The following is an 18,499-nucleotide window of genomic DNA, read 5'->3' as shown; positions in this document are numbered from 1 at the left end:
TGATCACCTGAATTTAAGGCTTACATATTTAAAAGATTGATTTTTAGTTCATTTGTAGAAAGTATTTTTTTTGCGGAAATCACGTTCAAAATATTTTACAAAATCATATAATACCTTCATACATGTCCGGGTATCCAGTCTGGATGACAGCCCGCGCGAATTGCAGACATACTTCAGACAATCCAGCTAGTCGAATCAGATGTCGGGTCCAAATTTAAATAAGTCCACTCTTCTATGAGACTCGTTTCTTTGTTAACTGTCATATAAAGCTTAAGCTTGGGATCACAAAACTTACGAACCGAGTTTGGCATACGTTAGCCGAGCTCAATGTTCGAATCGAATTAGGCTTTAAATGTCTCTTGTGCTCGAGCTCGAGGGCTAGGTTTCACATGTTTGGGCTAAAAATTCAAGAGTTCAAGGTCCAATTTTTTTTTTTTTTTTTCTGAAAAGAGGACGAAGTCCGAAGGTGACAAGCAGAGTCGTTTTCTTCATTCATTGACAACCATTCAGCGTAACTGAGAAATTTCATCAAAACTTTGAAGTTAGAAGATGGGTTGTGGATTGATTCAGGATCCTCAAATTGGTAGGTATTTGGAAATAAAGTTTGGTGATTTCTTCAAATCTTCCAAGCCAAAGTTTCCCGCGGAGTTAAGAGGTCTCATTGAGCCGATCATAGAGGTAGATATAATGAGCTACTTAAATCTATTATTTTCGAGGTGAAAATAAAGACAACAATGTAGGCAAAGCATAATCTTAAAGTCCCGGGTCGGATGGTATCCAAGGGATCTTCTACAAGCCTTTTTTTATGCTGTAAGTGGGAAGCTCTTTAGTGAAGTGTATAAGTGAGTTTTTTTTTTTTTTGGTACTAGGACACCTGAGGAGTCCATGAGCTTTTTTCACGTGCTTTTTATTCCAAGGACCGGAGGGACCGACACCTTTGAGAAATCTCAGTCAATAATTTTATGTTAAAAGTTATTACAAGGATTAATACCTCTAAGTTGAGGAGACACCTGGAAACTATGATCTCCCTTTCAATCGGCTTTCGTTCCACGCCAGTGAATAGCCGAGAACAAGATCTTTGCTCGAGAAAGTGGTGGGCAAGATGAGAAGGAAGAATGGGTAAGGTGGTCCCTTGAAAATCAAAACCGATATAAGCAAGACGTATGACAATGTGGATGACAGCCCAGGCGAAAATTACAGACCTCGGACAGTCAACCTGAGCGAGTCAGGTGTCGACTCCAAGCCCACTCTTTTGTGAGACTCACTCTTTTTTTTTACCGTCATCTAAATCTTGAGTTTGGGATCTCGAGACTCCCTCTTTTTTTAACCGAGTTTGGCTTACGTTGGCTAAGCTCAATCTTTTCATCGAATTCAAGGTTTAACATTTTTCTTTTACTCTAGCTCATGGGCCAGGTTCCACATGTTTGGGCTAAAAATTCAAGAATTCAAGATGTTATATTACCTTTAATTTTATATAATAAAAAATAGATTAATATTTGTTATGCCGTTATTTTCACATAGTGTAAATAACACCCCGAGAGCAAAAAAAATGAAACATCAAGCCCATACACAAGGCCCAAGCCCACAAGGAAATTCACGCGCCAAGCTCCGAGTCAACAATCATAAAATGTCTTTCAAAAGAGACTCTCAAAGAATGTTTTCAAGTGAGACTTCTTGACAAATCTTCAAGACAAAACCACAAAAATGACCACCCGGTCGGTCAAAAAAGAAGACCATCCGGTCATCTTCACTCGCCCAAGACCACCCGGTCATTTTCACTCGGCCAATATCACCCGGTCATCTTCACTCGGTCAAGACCACCCGGTCATCTTCACTCGGTCAAGACCACCTGGTCATCTTCACTCGGCCAAGATCACCCGGTCATCTTCACTCGGCCAAGATCACCCGGTCGTCTTCACTCGGCCAAGATCACCCGGTCGTCTTCACTCGGTCAAGACCACCCGGCCATCTCCACCATCCAATCAAGTACTTTTCACCAAACTCTTGGCTCCTATAAATACCTCACTCATTCACAACACAAGGTAAGTTTATCTCAACTTGTCAAAACTCTACAAAAATCACACCACCACTTTCTCTCTCTAGAAAACATAGAGACAAGTACAAATCGTTTACCAAAAACACAATACAACACGACTAATGTTGAGCGTCGGAGAACGAGCCGAGGGAAAACCCTCCGCGTCCCTCTAGATTCACATTTCATTTGTGGTTAGGTGAAGGTGCAAGGATTCGAAGACCCGGCGAAGAACACGAAGAACGTAGAAGATCCGAAGACCCGGAGACTTGAAGATCCGAAGACCCGGACACTCGAAGACCCGAAGATTCGAATAACACGAATACGACAAGAAGAAAAGAACTTCACCAAACTCAGCCTACGTGCGGTCATAGGGTCCGGTCCTAGATCGAATCACGGACGATTCTTAATGCTAATCCAAAAACGCGATTAACAATATTTTTAATTCCATAGAATTACTTACAGTTTGTTCTAGATCTTTAGTTCGTAAAACCTTAATTTATATATAATATACTCTTATCCGGTCCCCTGATTATTATTTTGTTGCCAAAATTTTTGTTTTTTAAACTTGTTTAATTTGTAACAAATTAGGATGAAATTAAAAAAAAAAAAAAAAAAAACAAAAAAAAATTAAAATTAATGACAAAATTGTTCAAATTCAATACTTGTATGTAATAATTGTTCCTAGTATTAGAAAGATAGTAATAACAGTTTAGATTTTATAAAGAGATTAAGAATATTTAGTGAAGTTTGATAGACTACTGACCTGAGAAGACAGCGAATCGAAGCGAGAGAGAGAGAGACCGTTGGAATGAGAATGAGAACAAGAATTTGACGAGGAAGATAAAAAATAATCCCAACTCTCAGTCTCAAAGAACACTAATTTTATTTTTCAAATTTTGAAATCAGCTCAGAAACATCACTCACATCCCATCATTTGATGCCTCTCTTTCCTTGCGAGTATATAATTATTCGCATATCTATTGTGTTTATCCTCCACCAATTCCTAGATCCTCTTTCGTCTTCTTCTTCTCCGATTCGCTTGTCACAGTAAGTGTTTTTTTTTCTTTTTCAATGTTCTTGATCGTCCGTTAGATTTCCTCTTTATTAGATCCTAGACTTGCTAAGTATAGTTCTTCGCTTTACTCTTTCGCTTCTGTTCTTGGTGATTACACAATGTGAACTATAAACTAGTAGTTGACAGTGCTGAATTGGATTACTTGCAAAATGTTGGCGTTTGATTTGATTTGATATTCATGAAATGTCTTGGCGTGTTTAACTAGTAGATTGATTATAGGTAAACTAATATGACTCACCCGAACTCGGATGATGATGATGATCCTATGCCGCTGAAACCGGAAAAGAATCGCAAATCGAAACTGAAGAGATCGCCTCTGTCGAAAAAGAGGAGGAGATTCCAGAGGAGACGCGATTCCGAGGGAGAAAATGAGCGAAAGAAGAAGATGAAGAAGAAGAAAGCGAGTTCGTCGGAGATCGATGAAGCTGCTCGGCTGCAGAGAAGAACGAGGTATCTTCTGATCAAGATGAAGCTTGATCAGAATCTCATCGATGCTTATTCCGCCGAAGGTTGGAAAGGTCAGAGGTAATACAAGATTGATCTTTTTATTTAACAAGTTTAAATATATATGTGTTTTTCGAAACTATCTTATGTTCTGTATCACTTGAGATCGTATAAGGTTCGAAAAGGAGCTTCAAAGAGCGAAGAAGCTTCTTATCTAATACCTGTTCTGTTCGTACTTTGGTTTTCTCGGTCTCGTGATTCTTTATGTGTTGAGTCGATTTTTGTTCGAACAATTTCGAAAACTTATTGTCGATGTACACCAAAGAAGTTGGGGCTTATTATTTTGGGTACTGTAGTCGAGAAAAGATTAGGCCCGAAAAGGAGCTTCAAAGAGCGGAGAAGCAGATTTTGGAGTGCAAGCTCGGGATCCGAGACGTAGTTCGGCAGTTGGATTTGCTCGGCTCAATGGGAAGCATTGAACATTCTTTGATGAACCCGGACGGCTCTATTCACCATGAACACGTATGTAAATCCACCTCGCCGATTTCAAGAACTAGAGACATGTCAAAAAATGGAATGTGTTTGAAATATAAATAATTGGTTGTTGAGAAACACTTACATCATTGAATGGACATCTTTGTAGATATTTTGTGCGAAGTGCAAGTCAACCGAAGCATTCCCGGATAATGACATCATACTCTGCGACGGGACTTGCAATTCTGCTTTCCACCAAAAATGTCTCGACCCTCCGTTGGACACCGAGAACAGTAAGTTTTTTTTTTGTTTTTTTTCTCTTAATCACCGAAAAATGTCTCTCGGTTTTTAACCGTGAAATCGGCAATTTCTTACAGTTCCCCCCGAAGATCAAGATTGGCTTTGCAGATACTGCGAGTGTAGAGTAGAAATCCTCGAAACGCTTAACGCTCATCTCGGGACCCATTTTTCTATGAGCAATAGTTGGGAGGTTAGTCTCTCTGTGCTTTCCGATCTGTCGTGATCAAAACAATGATTTTTTTATTATGGAAAAAAGGACATTTTCGAAGAAGAAGCTTCGATTCCGGAAGGTGGAAATGCTTCCCTGAACCCGGATGACGAGTGGCCTTCGGATGATTCAGAAGATATCGATTACAATCCCGAGAAGAAAGAAAATAGCGGCGCCGCCGAGACCGACGATAATGCGGCGTCGGAAGATGAATGTTCATCTTACTGCTACGCCTCCGACGAATCGAGCGATGGAGAAATAATGTGTGGCCGAAGGCAACGCCGAAGTATTGATTACGTCAAGTTACATGACGTAAGCGGTGAAATGAGATAAAGTAGGTAGTTCTATTTTCAATTTTGTCTGATTTTTTTTTTTTTTGGTATCGTAAAAGGAAATGTTTGGAAAGGACGCGGAGCCGTACGAGCAAATGATGAGCGAAGACGAAGATTGGGGTCCCACGAAAACGAGAAAGCGAAAAGCCAACGACGCGGCTCATACTCTGATGACTCTCCACGAGACCGAAAAAAACAGTTCAGACAACGGAAACGGAGAAGAAGACACCAAGACGGAACTTCCTCTCGATTCGCAGGCTAGGAAGTCTTTTTTCCGAATTCCCGGGTCTGCTGTGAAAGTACACGCTTAAATCATAAGTCTCTTTTGTCACACACTTTCATTAAAATTATTAGATTATTTATTTACTTATTTATTTATTTTTTTGGGGTGTCAGAGGCTACGCGAAGTCTTTGCGGAGAACGAACTTCCGTCGAGAGATGTGAAGGAGAGCGTTTCAAAGGAGTTAGGCCTTGACCCCGAGAAGGTACGTTTCCAATTTTTTTTTTACTTCCCCGTTTCAGCATATTGACTCTTTGATGATGTGGTGATCTTTCAGGTTAGCAAATGGTTCAAAAACGCTCGTTACCTAGCTTTGAAAACCAGAAAGGTGAGTGATCCACTACATCAATATTATTATTATTGTTGTTATTAATATATCTGTTTTCTGATCGTTGCGATGCCATTTTTCTTTTTTGGGCCGAAAGTCAACTGTTCAGGCGGAGAAGGAGAACGAGGCTCCAGCTCCGGTGAAAAAAGACGGCGATGATGTCATGATGATATCAGAGAACTTCCAATCCAAAACTGTGGTTAAGAAGAAGCCAAACCAGAGAAACCAAACTAATTCATGGATTATGGCCTCTCACAAGACCGTCAAGGTATAAACAGCCTTTTAGGCTCATTATTTATACCCAATATTTTAAATGTATATTTCCGAGTTTTGAGTATCTTCTTCTTGAATTCAATTACAAAACTAAATAGATAAAAGAGAGAATAATAATTTTGGCTAGTTTTTAGAAAAATCGTTATCTATTTTTTCTCAACTGTTTTAGTCATTTAGACTAACACTCTATGTATAGATCGAATTCGAAATTATATAATCAGGCTTGTATGTAACGAAGAATTTACTCAGCAACAAGTGCGTGTTGATCGGTCAATCGTAATGAACTTTTCTTGATATTGGTTCAGGATTCGACTGAGCTCGGCGAGGACGTCACGTTGAAGAAGCTTTTGAAGGAACGAGTCAAAGAGAAAAAGAAAACGGTCGAAGTCAACTGTGGTTGCAGAGAAGCGGAAGCGGAAATGGAGAGACTGTGCAGAGCAAAAGAAAGAGTGGAAAATATTAAGCAGAGATTAATGAGATTCCAAAATGGGAAGGCTAAGCAAAAACCAGACGGGTGTGTTATTTATGTTCCAGTTGCAGAATTGCATGAAAAGCCTTGATCTTTGCTCTTCTCTTAGTATATGTATATATATATATGAACAAACAATGTGATGTTTGAATTAGCTTTTTGTATAGCATAGTTATATAGGTTCATATCAAGCATGGAAAACATTGGGTTTTCCCTTTTTGGCAAATGCCGTTATTGCTTCCTAACTTAAATTGTAAGAAAGAAAAAAAAACAAAAAAAACAAAAAAACGCTTTTGTCTTTGCTTCTGCTTCCAGTCTTTGTTCTATTCAGTATCTATTTTGAAAGGTACTTGTTATGCCGTTATTTTCACATGGTATAAATAACATCCCAAGAGCAAAAAAACGAAACATCAAGCTCATACACAAGGTCCAAGCCCACAAGCAAATTCACGCGCCAAGCTCCTAGTCAACACTCATAAAATGTCTTTCAAAAGAGATTCTCAAAGAATGTTTTCAAACTAGACTTATTGACAAATCTTCAAGACAAAGTCACAAAAATGACCACCCGGATGGTCAAAGAAAATGATCACCCGGATGGCCAAAGAAAATGACCACCCGGTCGGCCAAAAAAGAAGATCATCTGACCATCTTCACACCCGGTCGTCTTCACTCGGCCAAGACCACCCGGTCGTCTTCACTCGGCCAAGACCACCCGGCCATCTCCACCAAACCAAGTACTTTTCACCAAACGTCTTGGCTCCTATAAATACCCCATCCATTCACAACACAAGGGAAGTTTCTCTCAACTTGTCAAAACTCTACAAAAATCACACTACAACTCTTTCTCTCTCTAGAAAACATAGAGACGAGTACAAATCGTTCACCAAAAACACAATACAACACGACTAATGTTGAGCGTCGGAGCACGCGCCGAGGGAAAACCATTCGCGTCTCTCTAGATTCGCATTTTCTTGTAATTAGGTGAAGGTGTAAAGGTTTTGAAGACCCGAATACTCGAAGATCCGAAGACCCGGACACTCGATGAACGCGAAGAACACGAACACGTGAAAAACACGGAGAACGCGAGATTCAAAGGGTTGAAGACTCAAATAAGCAAAGACTAAAGAACTCAACGAAGAACGCGAAGAACACGATGAACGCGGAAGATCCAAAGACCCGGAAACTCAAGGACCCGGAGACCCAAATATCTGAATAACACAAACACGACGAGAATAGAAGAACTTCACCAAACCCAACTTACGTGCGGTCATAGGGTCCGGTCCTAGATCGAACCACGGACGATTCTTAGTGCTAATCCAAAAACGCGATTAACAGTACTTCTTTATACTTTCTTTTCTTCTATTAGGAAGATAAATAGTAATGAGAATTTGGAATGTGTGACTAATAAGCTATTTGTATTTGTTGTATTTTTCGGGTCAAATTTGGCAAATTCAACTTAAACCATGGCCCTTGTAATATTAAAGAAAATTACATTTGTATATTGGATGATTGGTAACTATATATTCTAAAAATATTATCCAATGAAATTATTCATGTCTACCTATTCGTAAAACAAACAATTAAAAAATAGGCTTCAATGAAAATTTTGTCATGATACTATTCTAGGAACTAAAATATATTCCGATTCATAATGGAACCGTAACAAAATTTCGATTTCTGATTTTTTTACTACCGTGAAACCGAAGTTTTGGTGGAATAAAATGCAATATTTTTAACAAAAAATTGGCCATATAAGCCACATTAACGTTGGTAATTGTGTTTTAGCCAACATTTGGTTAATTTTTTGTTAATAGCCAATACGCCTACGTGGCAGGATATTAACTGTTTTTTTGTTACTTATTTGCCCTTATTAATTATCATCACTCATTATATGCGGGAGTTTTTTTTTAATTTTAAAAAAAAAACTGAATTGGAAAGTAGTTATATAGGAAAGTAGTCATGTAAATTGACTCAATAAAATCGCATTAATTATGACGCTGGTTTTTTTTTTAAATTTGGTATAAACTGAATTGAATAGCATTTATTGTATTCCCAAAATATTTTGACTTGGTTTGAGAAAATTATGCGAGCTTATTTACACATTATCTGATGTTAATTGATTTGACAGCTTATTTACATGACTAATAAACTGTAAATAAATTTTGTATTTATTGTCTGTTAACAGACTTCTGCAGATTGTAAAATAAACCAGTATATTTCACATGACATCAATTTACATATAAATTAATCAATTTACAGTGAATATACTGTAAATAAGCTACGTATTTACACGAATATACTGTAAATATGATTTCTATTTACACGAACATACTGTAAATAGGCTATCTATTTACACGAACATACTGTATTAAAAAAAAAACCATAAACTTCTCTCAGCAAGAAATTGTCGATTTGCACAATTTACAATCCAGTACAAATTATTGATTAAAACAGCAGTACAAGGAAACAATCAACAATATTTCATCAAAAATCAAATAAAAAAAATAAATTCTGAAACTCCAAATCATCACAATCCAGATCGTAAATGGAAAATATTTCATCAAAAATCAAATCAAAAAAATAAATTCTGAAGCTCCAAATCATCACAATCCAGATCGTAAATGGAAAGCTGAAATTTCATCCAGATCTGATACCTCTGCCACACGAACATCGTCCTTCTCGAAATCATCGAGACATAAATCAAAATCTCGATTTGGAGTGAGACCTCAAAGGTGGGGTCTAAGCAGAGGAAGAAGAGGTCAGAGAAGGTGGAGATAGGAGGCGGAGACTTTCCGATTTAGAACCCAAATCTTGAGCACCTCAGTTTCTCGCGAGACTTTCCCTACCTCTCGGCCGCGGCGGCGATGGCGAGATCTTCCCCTCGTCGTCGTCGTTTCACATAAAAAGAAGAAGAAAAACAAGTGCACGCAATGGCGGGGAAATCGGCGGTACGTGATCGCCGCCTTCAACAGCCAGCTTCCGGGGACGGTGTTCATTCCGCTCACGCTTTTCGCCGCCTCGCCGCCGGTTCCGGACCACGTTCTTACCCAGGCGTTCCAGATCGGGACGAAAGAGGTTCATCCAGAGACTCGTCTCTCGCGGAGGCCTCCATCGCCGCCGCTTCGTCCACGATCGAGTTCCACAGCGCAGCCTCCTCGGCCTCCCGATCCGTCGCCTCCGAGCGTCCTCAGTCCGCCTCTGAAGGCACGATGTCGCCATGGATCCCGGCCATCCGATGCAGATGTCTTCTGGTTCCGCTCTTTTTTTTTTTTTGGGATTTCGTTTTGAATTTGTGGTTGAATGAGAGAGAATATTTCGTGTATCTTTGGTATTAATTAAGGAAGAGCGTAATGATGGCCGCGATAACCGCGGTAGTTATTAGCCGAAATATTGATTTAATTAATTTATTTTGTAGGCTGGGCGGGAACGGTTATGAGGACATTTTGGTATATTTGTAAGTGTAAATAAATTGGGCTGGCCATTTACCCAAAATTAACAGAATGTTGGCCATATCCAAAACTGTATATTTATATGAGGCTATTTAGCTATATTACCCTATTTTTAAATTAGTGGCTATTTTAATTTTTTTTTTTCAAAAATAGTGTTTCACAATAATAAAAATTATTTGATATAATTTTTCATATAAATGGAACTAAGTACACATTTTGTTTATTAAACCTCTAAACATGAAACAAAATATTTTTTTGACAAACTTGAAAAAGAGTCGCCCATTTGCAATATTGCAATCTATTTCTAAAAACAAAATAAAAACAAAACCTCCTTTGACTCGCTCAATTCACGCCCATTTGAAGACGAATTTGAGTGAAACGGCAAAGCACGCAGAGTCAACCGCCGGTCAACCCTTTCTCCGCCGCCGCTAGTCCCTTCGCAGGAGCAAGAGAAGCTTAATCAGGTACAAATACTATATTTAGGGTTTTATGACCGTTTTAGGACCTTCAATGATTCTTATTACCATCGTTTTCGGTGGTGACCTTGATTTCAGGTCTCTCTCAGATATGGCAAACGACGCTCTCGGCTTTATGGCTCTTGCAATTCAACAGGTCACTCCGAAGATCGCTTCAATTTTTTTTTTTTTTTTTTTTTTGCCTTCTCTTTTTATAATTAATCAGAGAATAATCTGGTACACAATACAACAGGGTCAACTCGCCATGGACGACCTGGAAGTGCCTGTGGGTTGTGTGATCGTCGAGGACGGTATCGTCATTGCCTCCGGTAGAAATCGCACCACCGAGACCAGAAATGTTAGTCCATAAATCATATGATTGTTCGTCTCTAGAGAAGCTATCGTATTTTGAATGTTGTTCGATATATGTGTGTGTATATATATAGGCCACGAGGCACGCGGAGATGGAAGCCATAGACGAGCTTCTGGGCCGGTGGAGAAGCACGGAAAAGCTATCGGAGTCGGAGATTGCAGAGAAGCTCTCGAATTGCGATCTCTATGTCACGTGCGAGCCTTGTATCATGTGCGCCTCCGCTTTGTCCATTCTCGGTAACTCTCTCTCTCTCTCATATCTCCGATCAGAGCTCAAGCGTTTCGGATTTTTGTTTCATCGACTTCAAATAACGAAGATTTGTGTGTGCTACAAATCGATGACAAGTAAAAGAAAGATACGATGAAGAAGAACACGGAGATTTAACGTGGAAACCATTTGGGTGTATTTTTTTCATATCTCCGATGAGAGCTCAAGCGTTTCGAATAAATGAAGATTTTGCGTGTGTTTTTTTTTTTTTTGTAGGTATAAAAGAAGTTTTTTATGGATGTGCGAACGATAAATTTGGCGGTTGTGGATCCATATTGTCGCTGCATTCAACTAAGTCTATCGGGTAAATACATACATAAATGTTTATCGTATTTTTTTATGTTGATTTTCTTATTATTTATTGAAGCGATTTGTGATGTTTATAGTGGGAAGAGTTTCAAGTGCAGCGGAGGAATAATGGCAGACGAAGCGGTGTCTCTTTTTCGGAGTTTCTACGAGCAAGGCAATCCAAATGGTAACATGCTTTTTTTTACTTTGATGAGGTTATTAGTTTTGAGTTTAAAGGCTCTGAAACTAGAGATTAGAAATCTCGTTTGATTAGGAGGTTATTACTTGTGTTAGAAAAACTAAGTGGAAAAACACAGTTTGACATAAGTTGTATCGGAAGCCAGATTTAACACAAAACCAGAAATAACTTGCGCATGAAGTTATCTCGTAGTTTAGGCGCCAAGAACACGCGATTTATCCTTGGCTTAGGTTAAAACATAGCTCTCATAACTTTGTGGTTAGTTTCTATTATTGCTTGTGCAATGTGGATACTTCTCTTCTCAATTTATTTGATAATTGATCGAAATATTTTGGATTATTTTTTTTGTCTAACGAGATAATTACTTGATCTATTTCTCTTCTCACAGCTCCGAAGCCTCACAGGCCCGTTGTGCGATGAAAAAGGCACACAATGTCTTATAACTTCCAATGTTATCAAAGCTAATCGTGAGTAACATTTATTTTGATTATGCAATTCTATTTATATTGATTGGTTTTATTATGATGGAAAGTAAATACAATCAAATTTAATATATATATTGATATGGTTCTATGGGATGTTATTTATGTTAAAGATAGAATAGAGAATCCAATCAATAGAACCTTGGATTAAAGAATATGATATCATGAGGCAAGTTTATATGATAAACGTGAGTAAAAAATTTAATATATTGTAATATCAGTCTATAAATTTAATGATTTAATTGGGGGTTAAATTTTATTTATTTATTTATTTTCTGTTATAGGTTCATGTTTGATAATGATGTCTAAGCTCTAAATCTCTGTTCTGTAAATGCGAGTCTTAAGTATTGAATCTGATTTTAATATGAATAAACATGTTGATAAACGATCAAATCAATGAATGTAGGTGAAAAAAGAGTGTTGAAAAGAAGAACAAAAAAAAAACAAAATTCAGGCGAATCATGTATTGAATTTGCTTGTGATATTTAGCAACTATATCTCTCGCATACAACAAAATTTCCCTTTTCCTACGAAAAAACTAGAAACTATGGCTTAAGCTCTAATAGGCTCCAAAAAACAAAAAAAAAACCCTCCTCCGTTTTCTTCTAGCTAGCTAGTCTTTCATCTATTGGCTCCCTCATTGGCTTTAAATTTAATATTGCAAAATAATAATAAAAAATAGGAAACAAAAAAGTGGGGCCCTCAATGATCTCAATAAAAAAAGTGAGAGAAAAGTAGTAATTTATTCCGAACCAGCTTTTTTAGCTGTCAAACCGTTAATCATGCTTCGAATTTGGCCTCCTCACAAAACGCCCCTGAAAATCACAAAACTACACATTAATTTTTATAAAAAAAAAAAAAAAAAAAAAACGACATGCTTATCATATCATACTACAGAGACTAGAGAGAGAATCTGAAGAAGAAAACAAGAAATGGATATTCTCTGCCGCTCTCAAAATAAATCCAATATTTGTTAGATCATGAGTGATGATTGATTAGAGTATAAATTCATTTTTTATTCGTAAAACAATCCACACGTCAGTCATTAAATAATCGGTTGAAAAAAATAAAAATAAATCCAATATTTGTTAGATCATGAGTGATGCACTTTTAAACACAAAACGATTTTTGAATAATAAAATAAATCTAGATGAAAAATAAAAATAAAACCATGATTGAGTGTAAGACTAAGACTCCAATTCTTGCCGTTAAAAGAAATTAATTTTGGGGAAAAAATACAAGCTATGTAGTACTCTTGCAGCAACTAACAAAATTGTTGTTTTCAATTACAATTCAAATATAAGATTCTATTTTTTTTTATATCATTTAAGAACTATACAGTTAATAAATCATCCAGTAAACTAATAGATATGTATTCTAACTATTTACTTAATTAACATTTACTAATTAAACAAATGCTATAAGGCCTCTTAAAGCTTATTAATTAATCTGACAATTTTAGTATCAAAAGTGGTTAATTTTGATTAATTTTGTTTATTATTAATTAAGTATTTGTTAAAATGAAATCCATAGGTGTTGTGTAATTTAGCTATTTATAATTTTGATTTATAGGAGAAAGAAAGAAAACATTATCTAAATTCTAAAATGTGATACCCTTTTGTAAAGTAACCCCTAAGGTGTCAGTAAACAGAAGGAGAGATAAAACTAAAAGTGAGTGAGTCAGGGAGAGTGGGACCCACTCCCACAAGCAAAAAAAAAGAGAAAGAAAAAAAAAAGGCTGACCTTCATTCTGGGCCGTCGATCTGCGTTGACCTTTCTGACTTGGTATCGGATGATCTTCTTGGAGAAGAGTCTGGTCCGGCGTTTCTCTTTGTACCTCAGAACGCTCGCCTCTCTCACTCCTCTCCTCTCCCCCGGAAACAGCTCTATCTCCGCCGCCCGAGCCTGCGCGCGTTCACACCAGCTACGATTCAGTGTTTCGCGGCACACGATACCAGACCAATAAAATAGAGACAGCTGTCGAATTGACTTCATTTATCCGCTTTCATTGAGCGTTTTCTTTATTCTTTTTCTGGTGACGACAATTGAATATTCTCTTTTTAAGTCGTATATAGTTTGTAAAAACCGAATTAGATTGGGACTATAAAACAATTAGAAAACGCAAGAAAGAATGTGGAATGTAATTTTTTTTTTTTTTTGGCCCGACATTTTCTATATCTAGTGGGTCGTACCACGACACGAGTAAGTTAACATTAAACTCAAATTTTAAGTGTTTTTTTTTTCAAACTTATTATTCTGTGTTTTCTTTTAGTAATGTTAGCGCTAGAGCGGTTTTTCTGAAAAGAAAAGAAAATTAGTGTTAGAGTGAGAGTGTTAAAATTGAAAAATAGACGAATTATTGAATTGGAGAGTTTCATAATCTGAAATGAATACGAGAAAAAACCAAAAAAAAAAAAACCAAAATCTTATTTTAACCTAATCTAATAGTAATCTAGTAACTTAAAAACTTTTACTCAATTTATTTCAATTTCAAAATTGATTTCATTTTCTTCGACTTTGATGACTTCCTTGATGATGTCAAAGTGGGACCTACAGCGACATCGTCGTCGTTCAAGGTTCCTCCGGCGAGCCCTTCGTCGGAGAACGCCGAACCTTTTCCGGACCACGCTCTCAGCACTGCGTCGTAATTCAGGTTCAGCGACAGCCCTACTCCGGCGCCAATCCCCTCCTCCGCCGCCGTCTCCACCTTCGCCGCCTTGGCCTTCTTCATCTTCTTCTGCTTCGCCGGCGGCGGCGGCGGAGGAGGAGGAGCGCGATTCAACCGCGGAGAGAGCTCGAGCATATCCACCGCCGGGAAGCACCACCAGTTCGCCGCCTCGCCGCGGAAGAAATCGCGCCGCAGCGCCGCCGCAAACCCTAACCCTAGCGGCCGCGGCGGAGAATCGTCCTCTTCTTCGTCGTCGTTTGCGGCGGCGAGGTCTCCCATGATGGTGTCGATTCCCCGCCCGGCGTCGGCGGAGGAGTCGTCGTCGAGGAGCGACTCGGCGTCGAAGTCGGAGTCCGGATCCGTGGCGGCGGCGGCGGCGAAATCGAGGCAGTCGGAGGAGGAGTAATCGGAGCGTGGGAGGAGGCAGCGCGTGGGCGGCGGTGGCGAGAACAAGAGGTGGTCGTCCTCGCCGCAGCGGCGGAGGAGGAGGAAGGGGATTCCGGTGCCAGCGTGGCACTTCGGCGAATCGAAGAGGTTGGGATACGAGGCGGAGAGAAGCGCCGCCGCCTCGTTGTAGGTCTGGTTGGGCCGTTTCCGTGGAGTCCTCGGCTTCCTCGTCGCCGCCACAGAGCACGGCGAGGATGACGTGGAAAGCGTCGACGCGGCGGAGGACGAGGATGACGTGGACAACTCGACGGCGTAGGCCGCTTTTCCTCCGCCGCCGCCGCCGCCGGAGAGGCAGGTGGACAGGTGGAGGTGGTGGTGATTCCGTGGGAGCAACATTATGTCTTTCATTTTTTTTTTTTTTTTTCCTAATTTCAATGGTCAAAGAACAGAATAAAAATAATAATTCATTATTGCTCTCTCACACTCGGATTAGTAAAACCCTAGCCTGGACAGAGAAGACTCTAAACCCTTGTATAGAATATAATAGAGGAAAAACAGAATCGGAGCGACTAGAATGTTTTAGAGGTTTTATAAATAGAAGAGAAAAAGGAGAGCGATTTTTTTTATCTTTTTTTGAGTGAAGAGTATGTGAAGTATGAAAATGAAGAAAGAAAAGAATAGACAGAGAACAGAGGAAGAGACAATTCTAAGCCTCAGAGTCTCTGCTTCTTGTGAGGACCACCACTCTCTGTTTATTCATTGTTTATTTCATTTACCACTTCTCTCTCTTCTCTTTTTTTCGATGTCAAGCGGTTATATAAATTAGTCAAAATAAGATTAATTTAAGCTCGATTAAATTTAATTTCAACGAACTATAAAGAGATAACGTAAATTTTATGAAAACTAAATTAAAATTAATCGAGACATGATTAAATTTAATAAAAATCTGTATTTTCAATTGACTATTTTGTTATACCTAATGAAATTATGGTTATTTTACAAAAGTGCTACTTCATACCTTTTTTCAATTATTATTGGGGTTTTAATTTTACCGCTTTGCCTCTTCTTTCTTCCGTTTTCTTTTTTTCTTCATCCCATAATGAAGAGAACTGGAATCTGATATCTGAATATTGACCGTCTGTTTTTTCTTTACCGCGAGTTAAAATAAATATTAAAAAAAAAAGGTTACTTTATTTTTATTTGTATTCACGTATTGATTATTATGGCTTTGTTTAGTTAAACTCACGCACTCGAAATTCATGCGTATCTATTTGTAATTTGTTTTTGTTATTCATCAGTTTAGATACGCGAAAATGGATCAAGACAAAAGGAAACTCCTAGTACTATTTCGAATCAAATATCCCTTTTATGATAAAAAAAAAAATGGCAAATAAACACAAATTAGTGATATTTTGATTGCATTGTTTCAAGTTTCAACAAGTATGACCATTATATCGACGTAGTATTACATTTGTATCCCAATAATATTTACATTTCTCATTAAATACTTGTATGGTATCCAATAAAAAGAAAAAAAAATTTAAAAACTTTCACTATGTTATATTAATATATTCAACTAATTAGGACTTCACTAGTTATTATTATTAATTTCCCCGTGAAGAATTGCGACAAAAAGGCAAATAGTTCGAGTTGTTTGTCTTAAGAGTTCGTACTAGTGGCAATATACGTAAATAGTGGAGCGTGAGAAGGGCAAATCGGTAAGAAAAGAGTAATAATGTATGGATGGGTCCGATGAGATTAGTCCAAGTGTGTCACCCATACCACCTGCAAAGCCGATTTCATGGGAAACAAAGACCCTCTTATCTGATGACGTGGAACCCTCCCATTGGACGCCTCAGATATAGGGCTGACGTGGCGTCATGTTGATGATATTCACGTGCACCAAGGTGAGATTAAATCTAAAAAAATATAGAAAAAAAAGGGGTAAGATTTTTGTAATACTACTAGAGGTATCGATCCCCCTATTATTTGAATTTTGAGGACATTTTTTTTTTTAAAGGAAAAGGAAAAAAAATGAATTTTGATTATATTATATATGGCGTGTGTGTCCTTTTGCCTTATTAATATGTGTGGCAGATGGGAATCATACGTTGAGCTTATTAGCTTCAATGATTTGTGATTACAAAAGATATGATCATATGGCCCTCTTATACCACTTGTGATTACACCAAGAAGATAATAGATTTTCTCAAACTATTTTTGGTACAAGAAACAAAACTTCTCTTTGCTACCCCATTGGTATGAATTGCCTTTACAATAGTAAGATAATATAGAAAATAGTATTAAGTATAACACGCGTACTTATATAATAGGGTCCAGTGACTATTTAATCATCCGTTAGAAATTTTGAAATAACCAACGTTTCGTTAATTTTTTATAAATAGCCACGTAAATTTATTTACGGTATCAAAATAATAAAAAAAACGCAGAGTAAATTTCTAATAAATATGACTATTTACGAAATATTTACAATAGTTTTTGCTATTTACGAAAAATTTACAAAACGTTGGCTAAAATACAAACGCTTATGTTTATGTGGCTTATATCGCTAAATTTTTGTATATAATATGTATTGTTATTCTCTTTTTTTTTTAAAGATAAATTAGCTAAAATAATTGTTTTAATATCTCATTATAATAAAAACTACATAAACACCTTCAAATCTTAAATCATCCACTACCGAAACGGTTTCAGATGCCAATTGTATTGTCCATCACATAGACATCTTCAAATCTTAGATATCTTCCACTACACTTGTGAAGACCGCTAAGAAGTGGAACCATAAAATCCAACCAAACTCCCTAAATTTGAAAAAAAAAAAAAAAAAATCATTTTCTATTAAACATAATTATGAACATGTATATAAAAAATTACAAGTTGAAATATAACGACTTTGAAAAACCGTTTGTTAAAAATTACACCCTCAAAATATTCAATGTTCATTTCTCTTTTGTGATATTTAAATCGTTCGTTTTACTGCAGACAATCCTCTATGAATTTATGGTACGGGTAAAGAAAATTCTCTCAAGATTGTTCTGTATATTAGAGAGAATATTTTACCATAACTACAATAAAACATCATTAATACACCAATCAAAACAGTAATAACTACATTTTGTTCCTATTTTTTTCCTAAATTTTTTTTATAAAATATATTTATATATTAGAGAGAATATTTTACCATAACTACAATAAAACATCATTAATACACCAATCAAAACAGTAATAACTTCATTTTGTTTCTATTTTTTTCCTAAATTTTTTTTATAAAATATATTTATGTTGTGAATTGCAATTTGGATATATATAGTATAAACCAAGAATCGATATTCTGCGGATTCGGCACGAAACGGTGTGAAATTCCGTGACCCGCATCCTAGGGCGGGCTAAACAAAATCCCTAACTTTGACAAAAATTGTGGAAAAATCATTACAAAAAAATGTATTAAAATTTAACTTAATTAATTTTAATTTTTATATACAAAATATTTATGCAGTACGCGTAATAAAATCACAATAAGGTGGGTAAACGATTATTCAATTTAACATGATTGTCAAAAATTGATAAAAAAAAATTTTACGATTTAGGAGGTCCATTAAGTAGACACACCCTTTCAAATTTCAAAGGAACAATGAAATAACAAAAACAAGTAAAGCCATATATGCTTTGCACTTTTCCGGTTTCATAGATAT

General features: G+C 37.1%; 3 protein-coding genes across 6 annotated transcripts; 2 read left to right on the top strand and 1 right to left on the bottom strand.

Moving 5' to 3' along the window:
- Positions 1-2,760: 2,760 nt before the first annotated feature.
- PRHA (pathogenesis related homeodomain protein A) lies at positions 2,761-6,519 on the top strand. Of its 3 annotated transcripts, none has more exons than XM_089615689.1 (11): positions 2,761-3,082; positions 3,330-3,635; positions 3,911-4,076; positions 4,198-4,321; positions 4,406-4,518; positions 4,585-4,848; positions 4,928-5,167; positions 5,264-5,353; positions 5,426-5,476; positions 5,586-5,744; positions 6,055-6,519. In XM_089615689.1, the coding sequence occupies exons 2-11, from the start codon at positions 3,340-3,342 to the stop codon at positions 6,307-6,309; spliced, it is 1,758 nt and encodes a 585-aa protein (XP_089471815.1). In that variant the 5' UTR covers positions 2,761-3,082; positions 3,330-3,339; the 3' UTR covers positions 6,310-6,519. The 3 variants fall into 3 exon arrangements, with proteins under 3 accessions (XP_089471815.1, XP_089471813.1, XP_089471814.1); XM_089615687.1 differs by having other exon boundaries at positions 5,574-5,744; XM_089615688.1 differs by having other exon boundaries at positions 3,319-3,635; positions 5,574-5,744.
- A 3,402-nt stretch (positions 6,520-9,921) lies between these two features.
- On the top strand, positions 9,922-13,433 carry EMB2191 (Cytidine/deoxycytidylate deaminase family protein). 2 transcript variants are annotated; one of them, XM_089615074.1, is made up of 8 exons: positions 9,922-10,131; positions 10,222-10,279; positions 10,376-10,480; positions 10,569-10,731; positions 10,979-11,066; positions 11,149-11,237; positions 11,638-11,716; positions 13,358-13,433. In XM_089615074.1, the coding sequence occupies exons 2-7, from the start codon at positions 10,235-10,237 to the stop codon at positions 11,667-11,669; spliced, it is 522 nt and encodes a 173-aa protein (XP_089471200.1). In that variant the 5' UTR covers positions 9,922-10,131; positions 10,222-10,234; the 3' UTR covers positions 11,670-11,716; positions 13,358-13,433. The 2 variants fall into 2 exon arrangements, with proteins under 2 accessions (XP_089471200.1, XP_089471199.1); XM_089615073.1 differs by lacking the exon at positions 13,358-13,433 and having other exon boundaries at positions 9,923-10,131; positions 11,638-12,284.
- CIA2 (chloroplast import apparatus 2) lies at positions 12,324-15,579 on the bottom strand. Its single transcript, XM_089615072.1, has 3 exons — positions 14,286-15,579; positions 13,475-13,636; positions 12,324-12,546 (listed from the first exon to the last, which is right to left on the bottom strand). The coding sequence occupies exons 1-3, from the start codon at positions 15,192-15,194 to the stop codon at positions 12,508-12,510; spliced, it is 1,110 nt and encodes a 369-aa protein (XP_089471198.1). The 5' UTR covers positions 15,195-15,579; the 3' UTR covers positions 12,324-12,507.
- Positions 15,580-18,499: the final 2,920 nt, after the last annotated feature.

This window comes from Urtica dioica, chromosome 5 (genome assembly GCF_054948205.1).
Source record: "Urtica dioica subsp. dioica isolate 48M chromosome 5, U.dioica_male_clone48M_v1_H2, whole genome shotgun sequence".
Taxonomy (NCBI): Eukaryota; Viridiplantae; Streptophyta; class Magnoliopsida; order Rosales; family Urticaceae; genus Urtica; species Urtica dioica.
The sequence above is the reverse complement of the archived record's forward strand: the minus strand, read 5'-3'. Positions and strand labels throughout refer to the sequence as shown.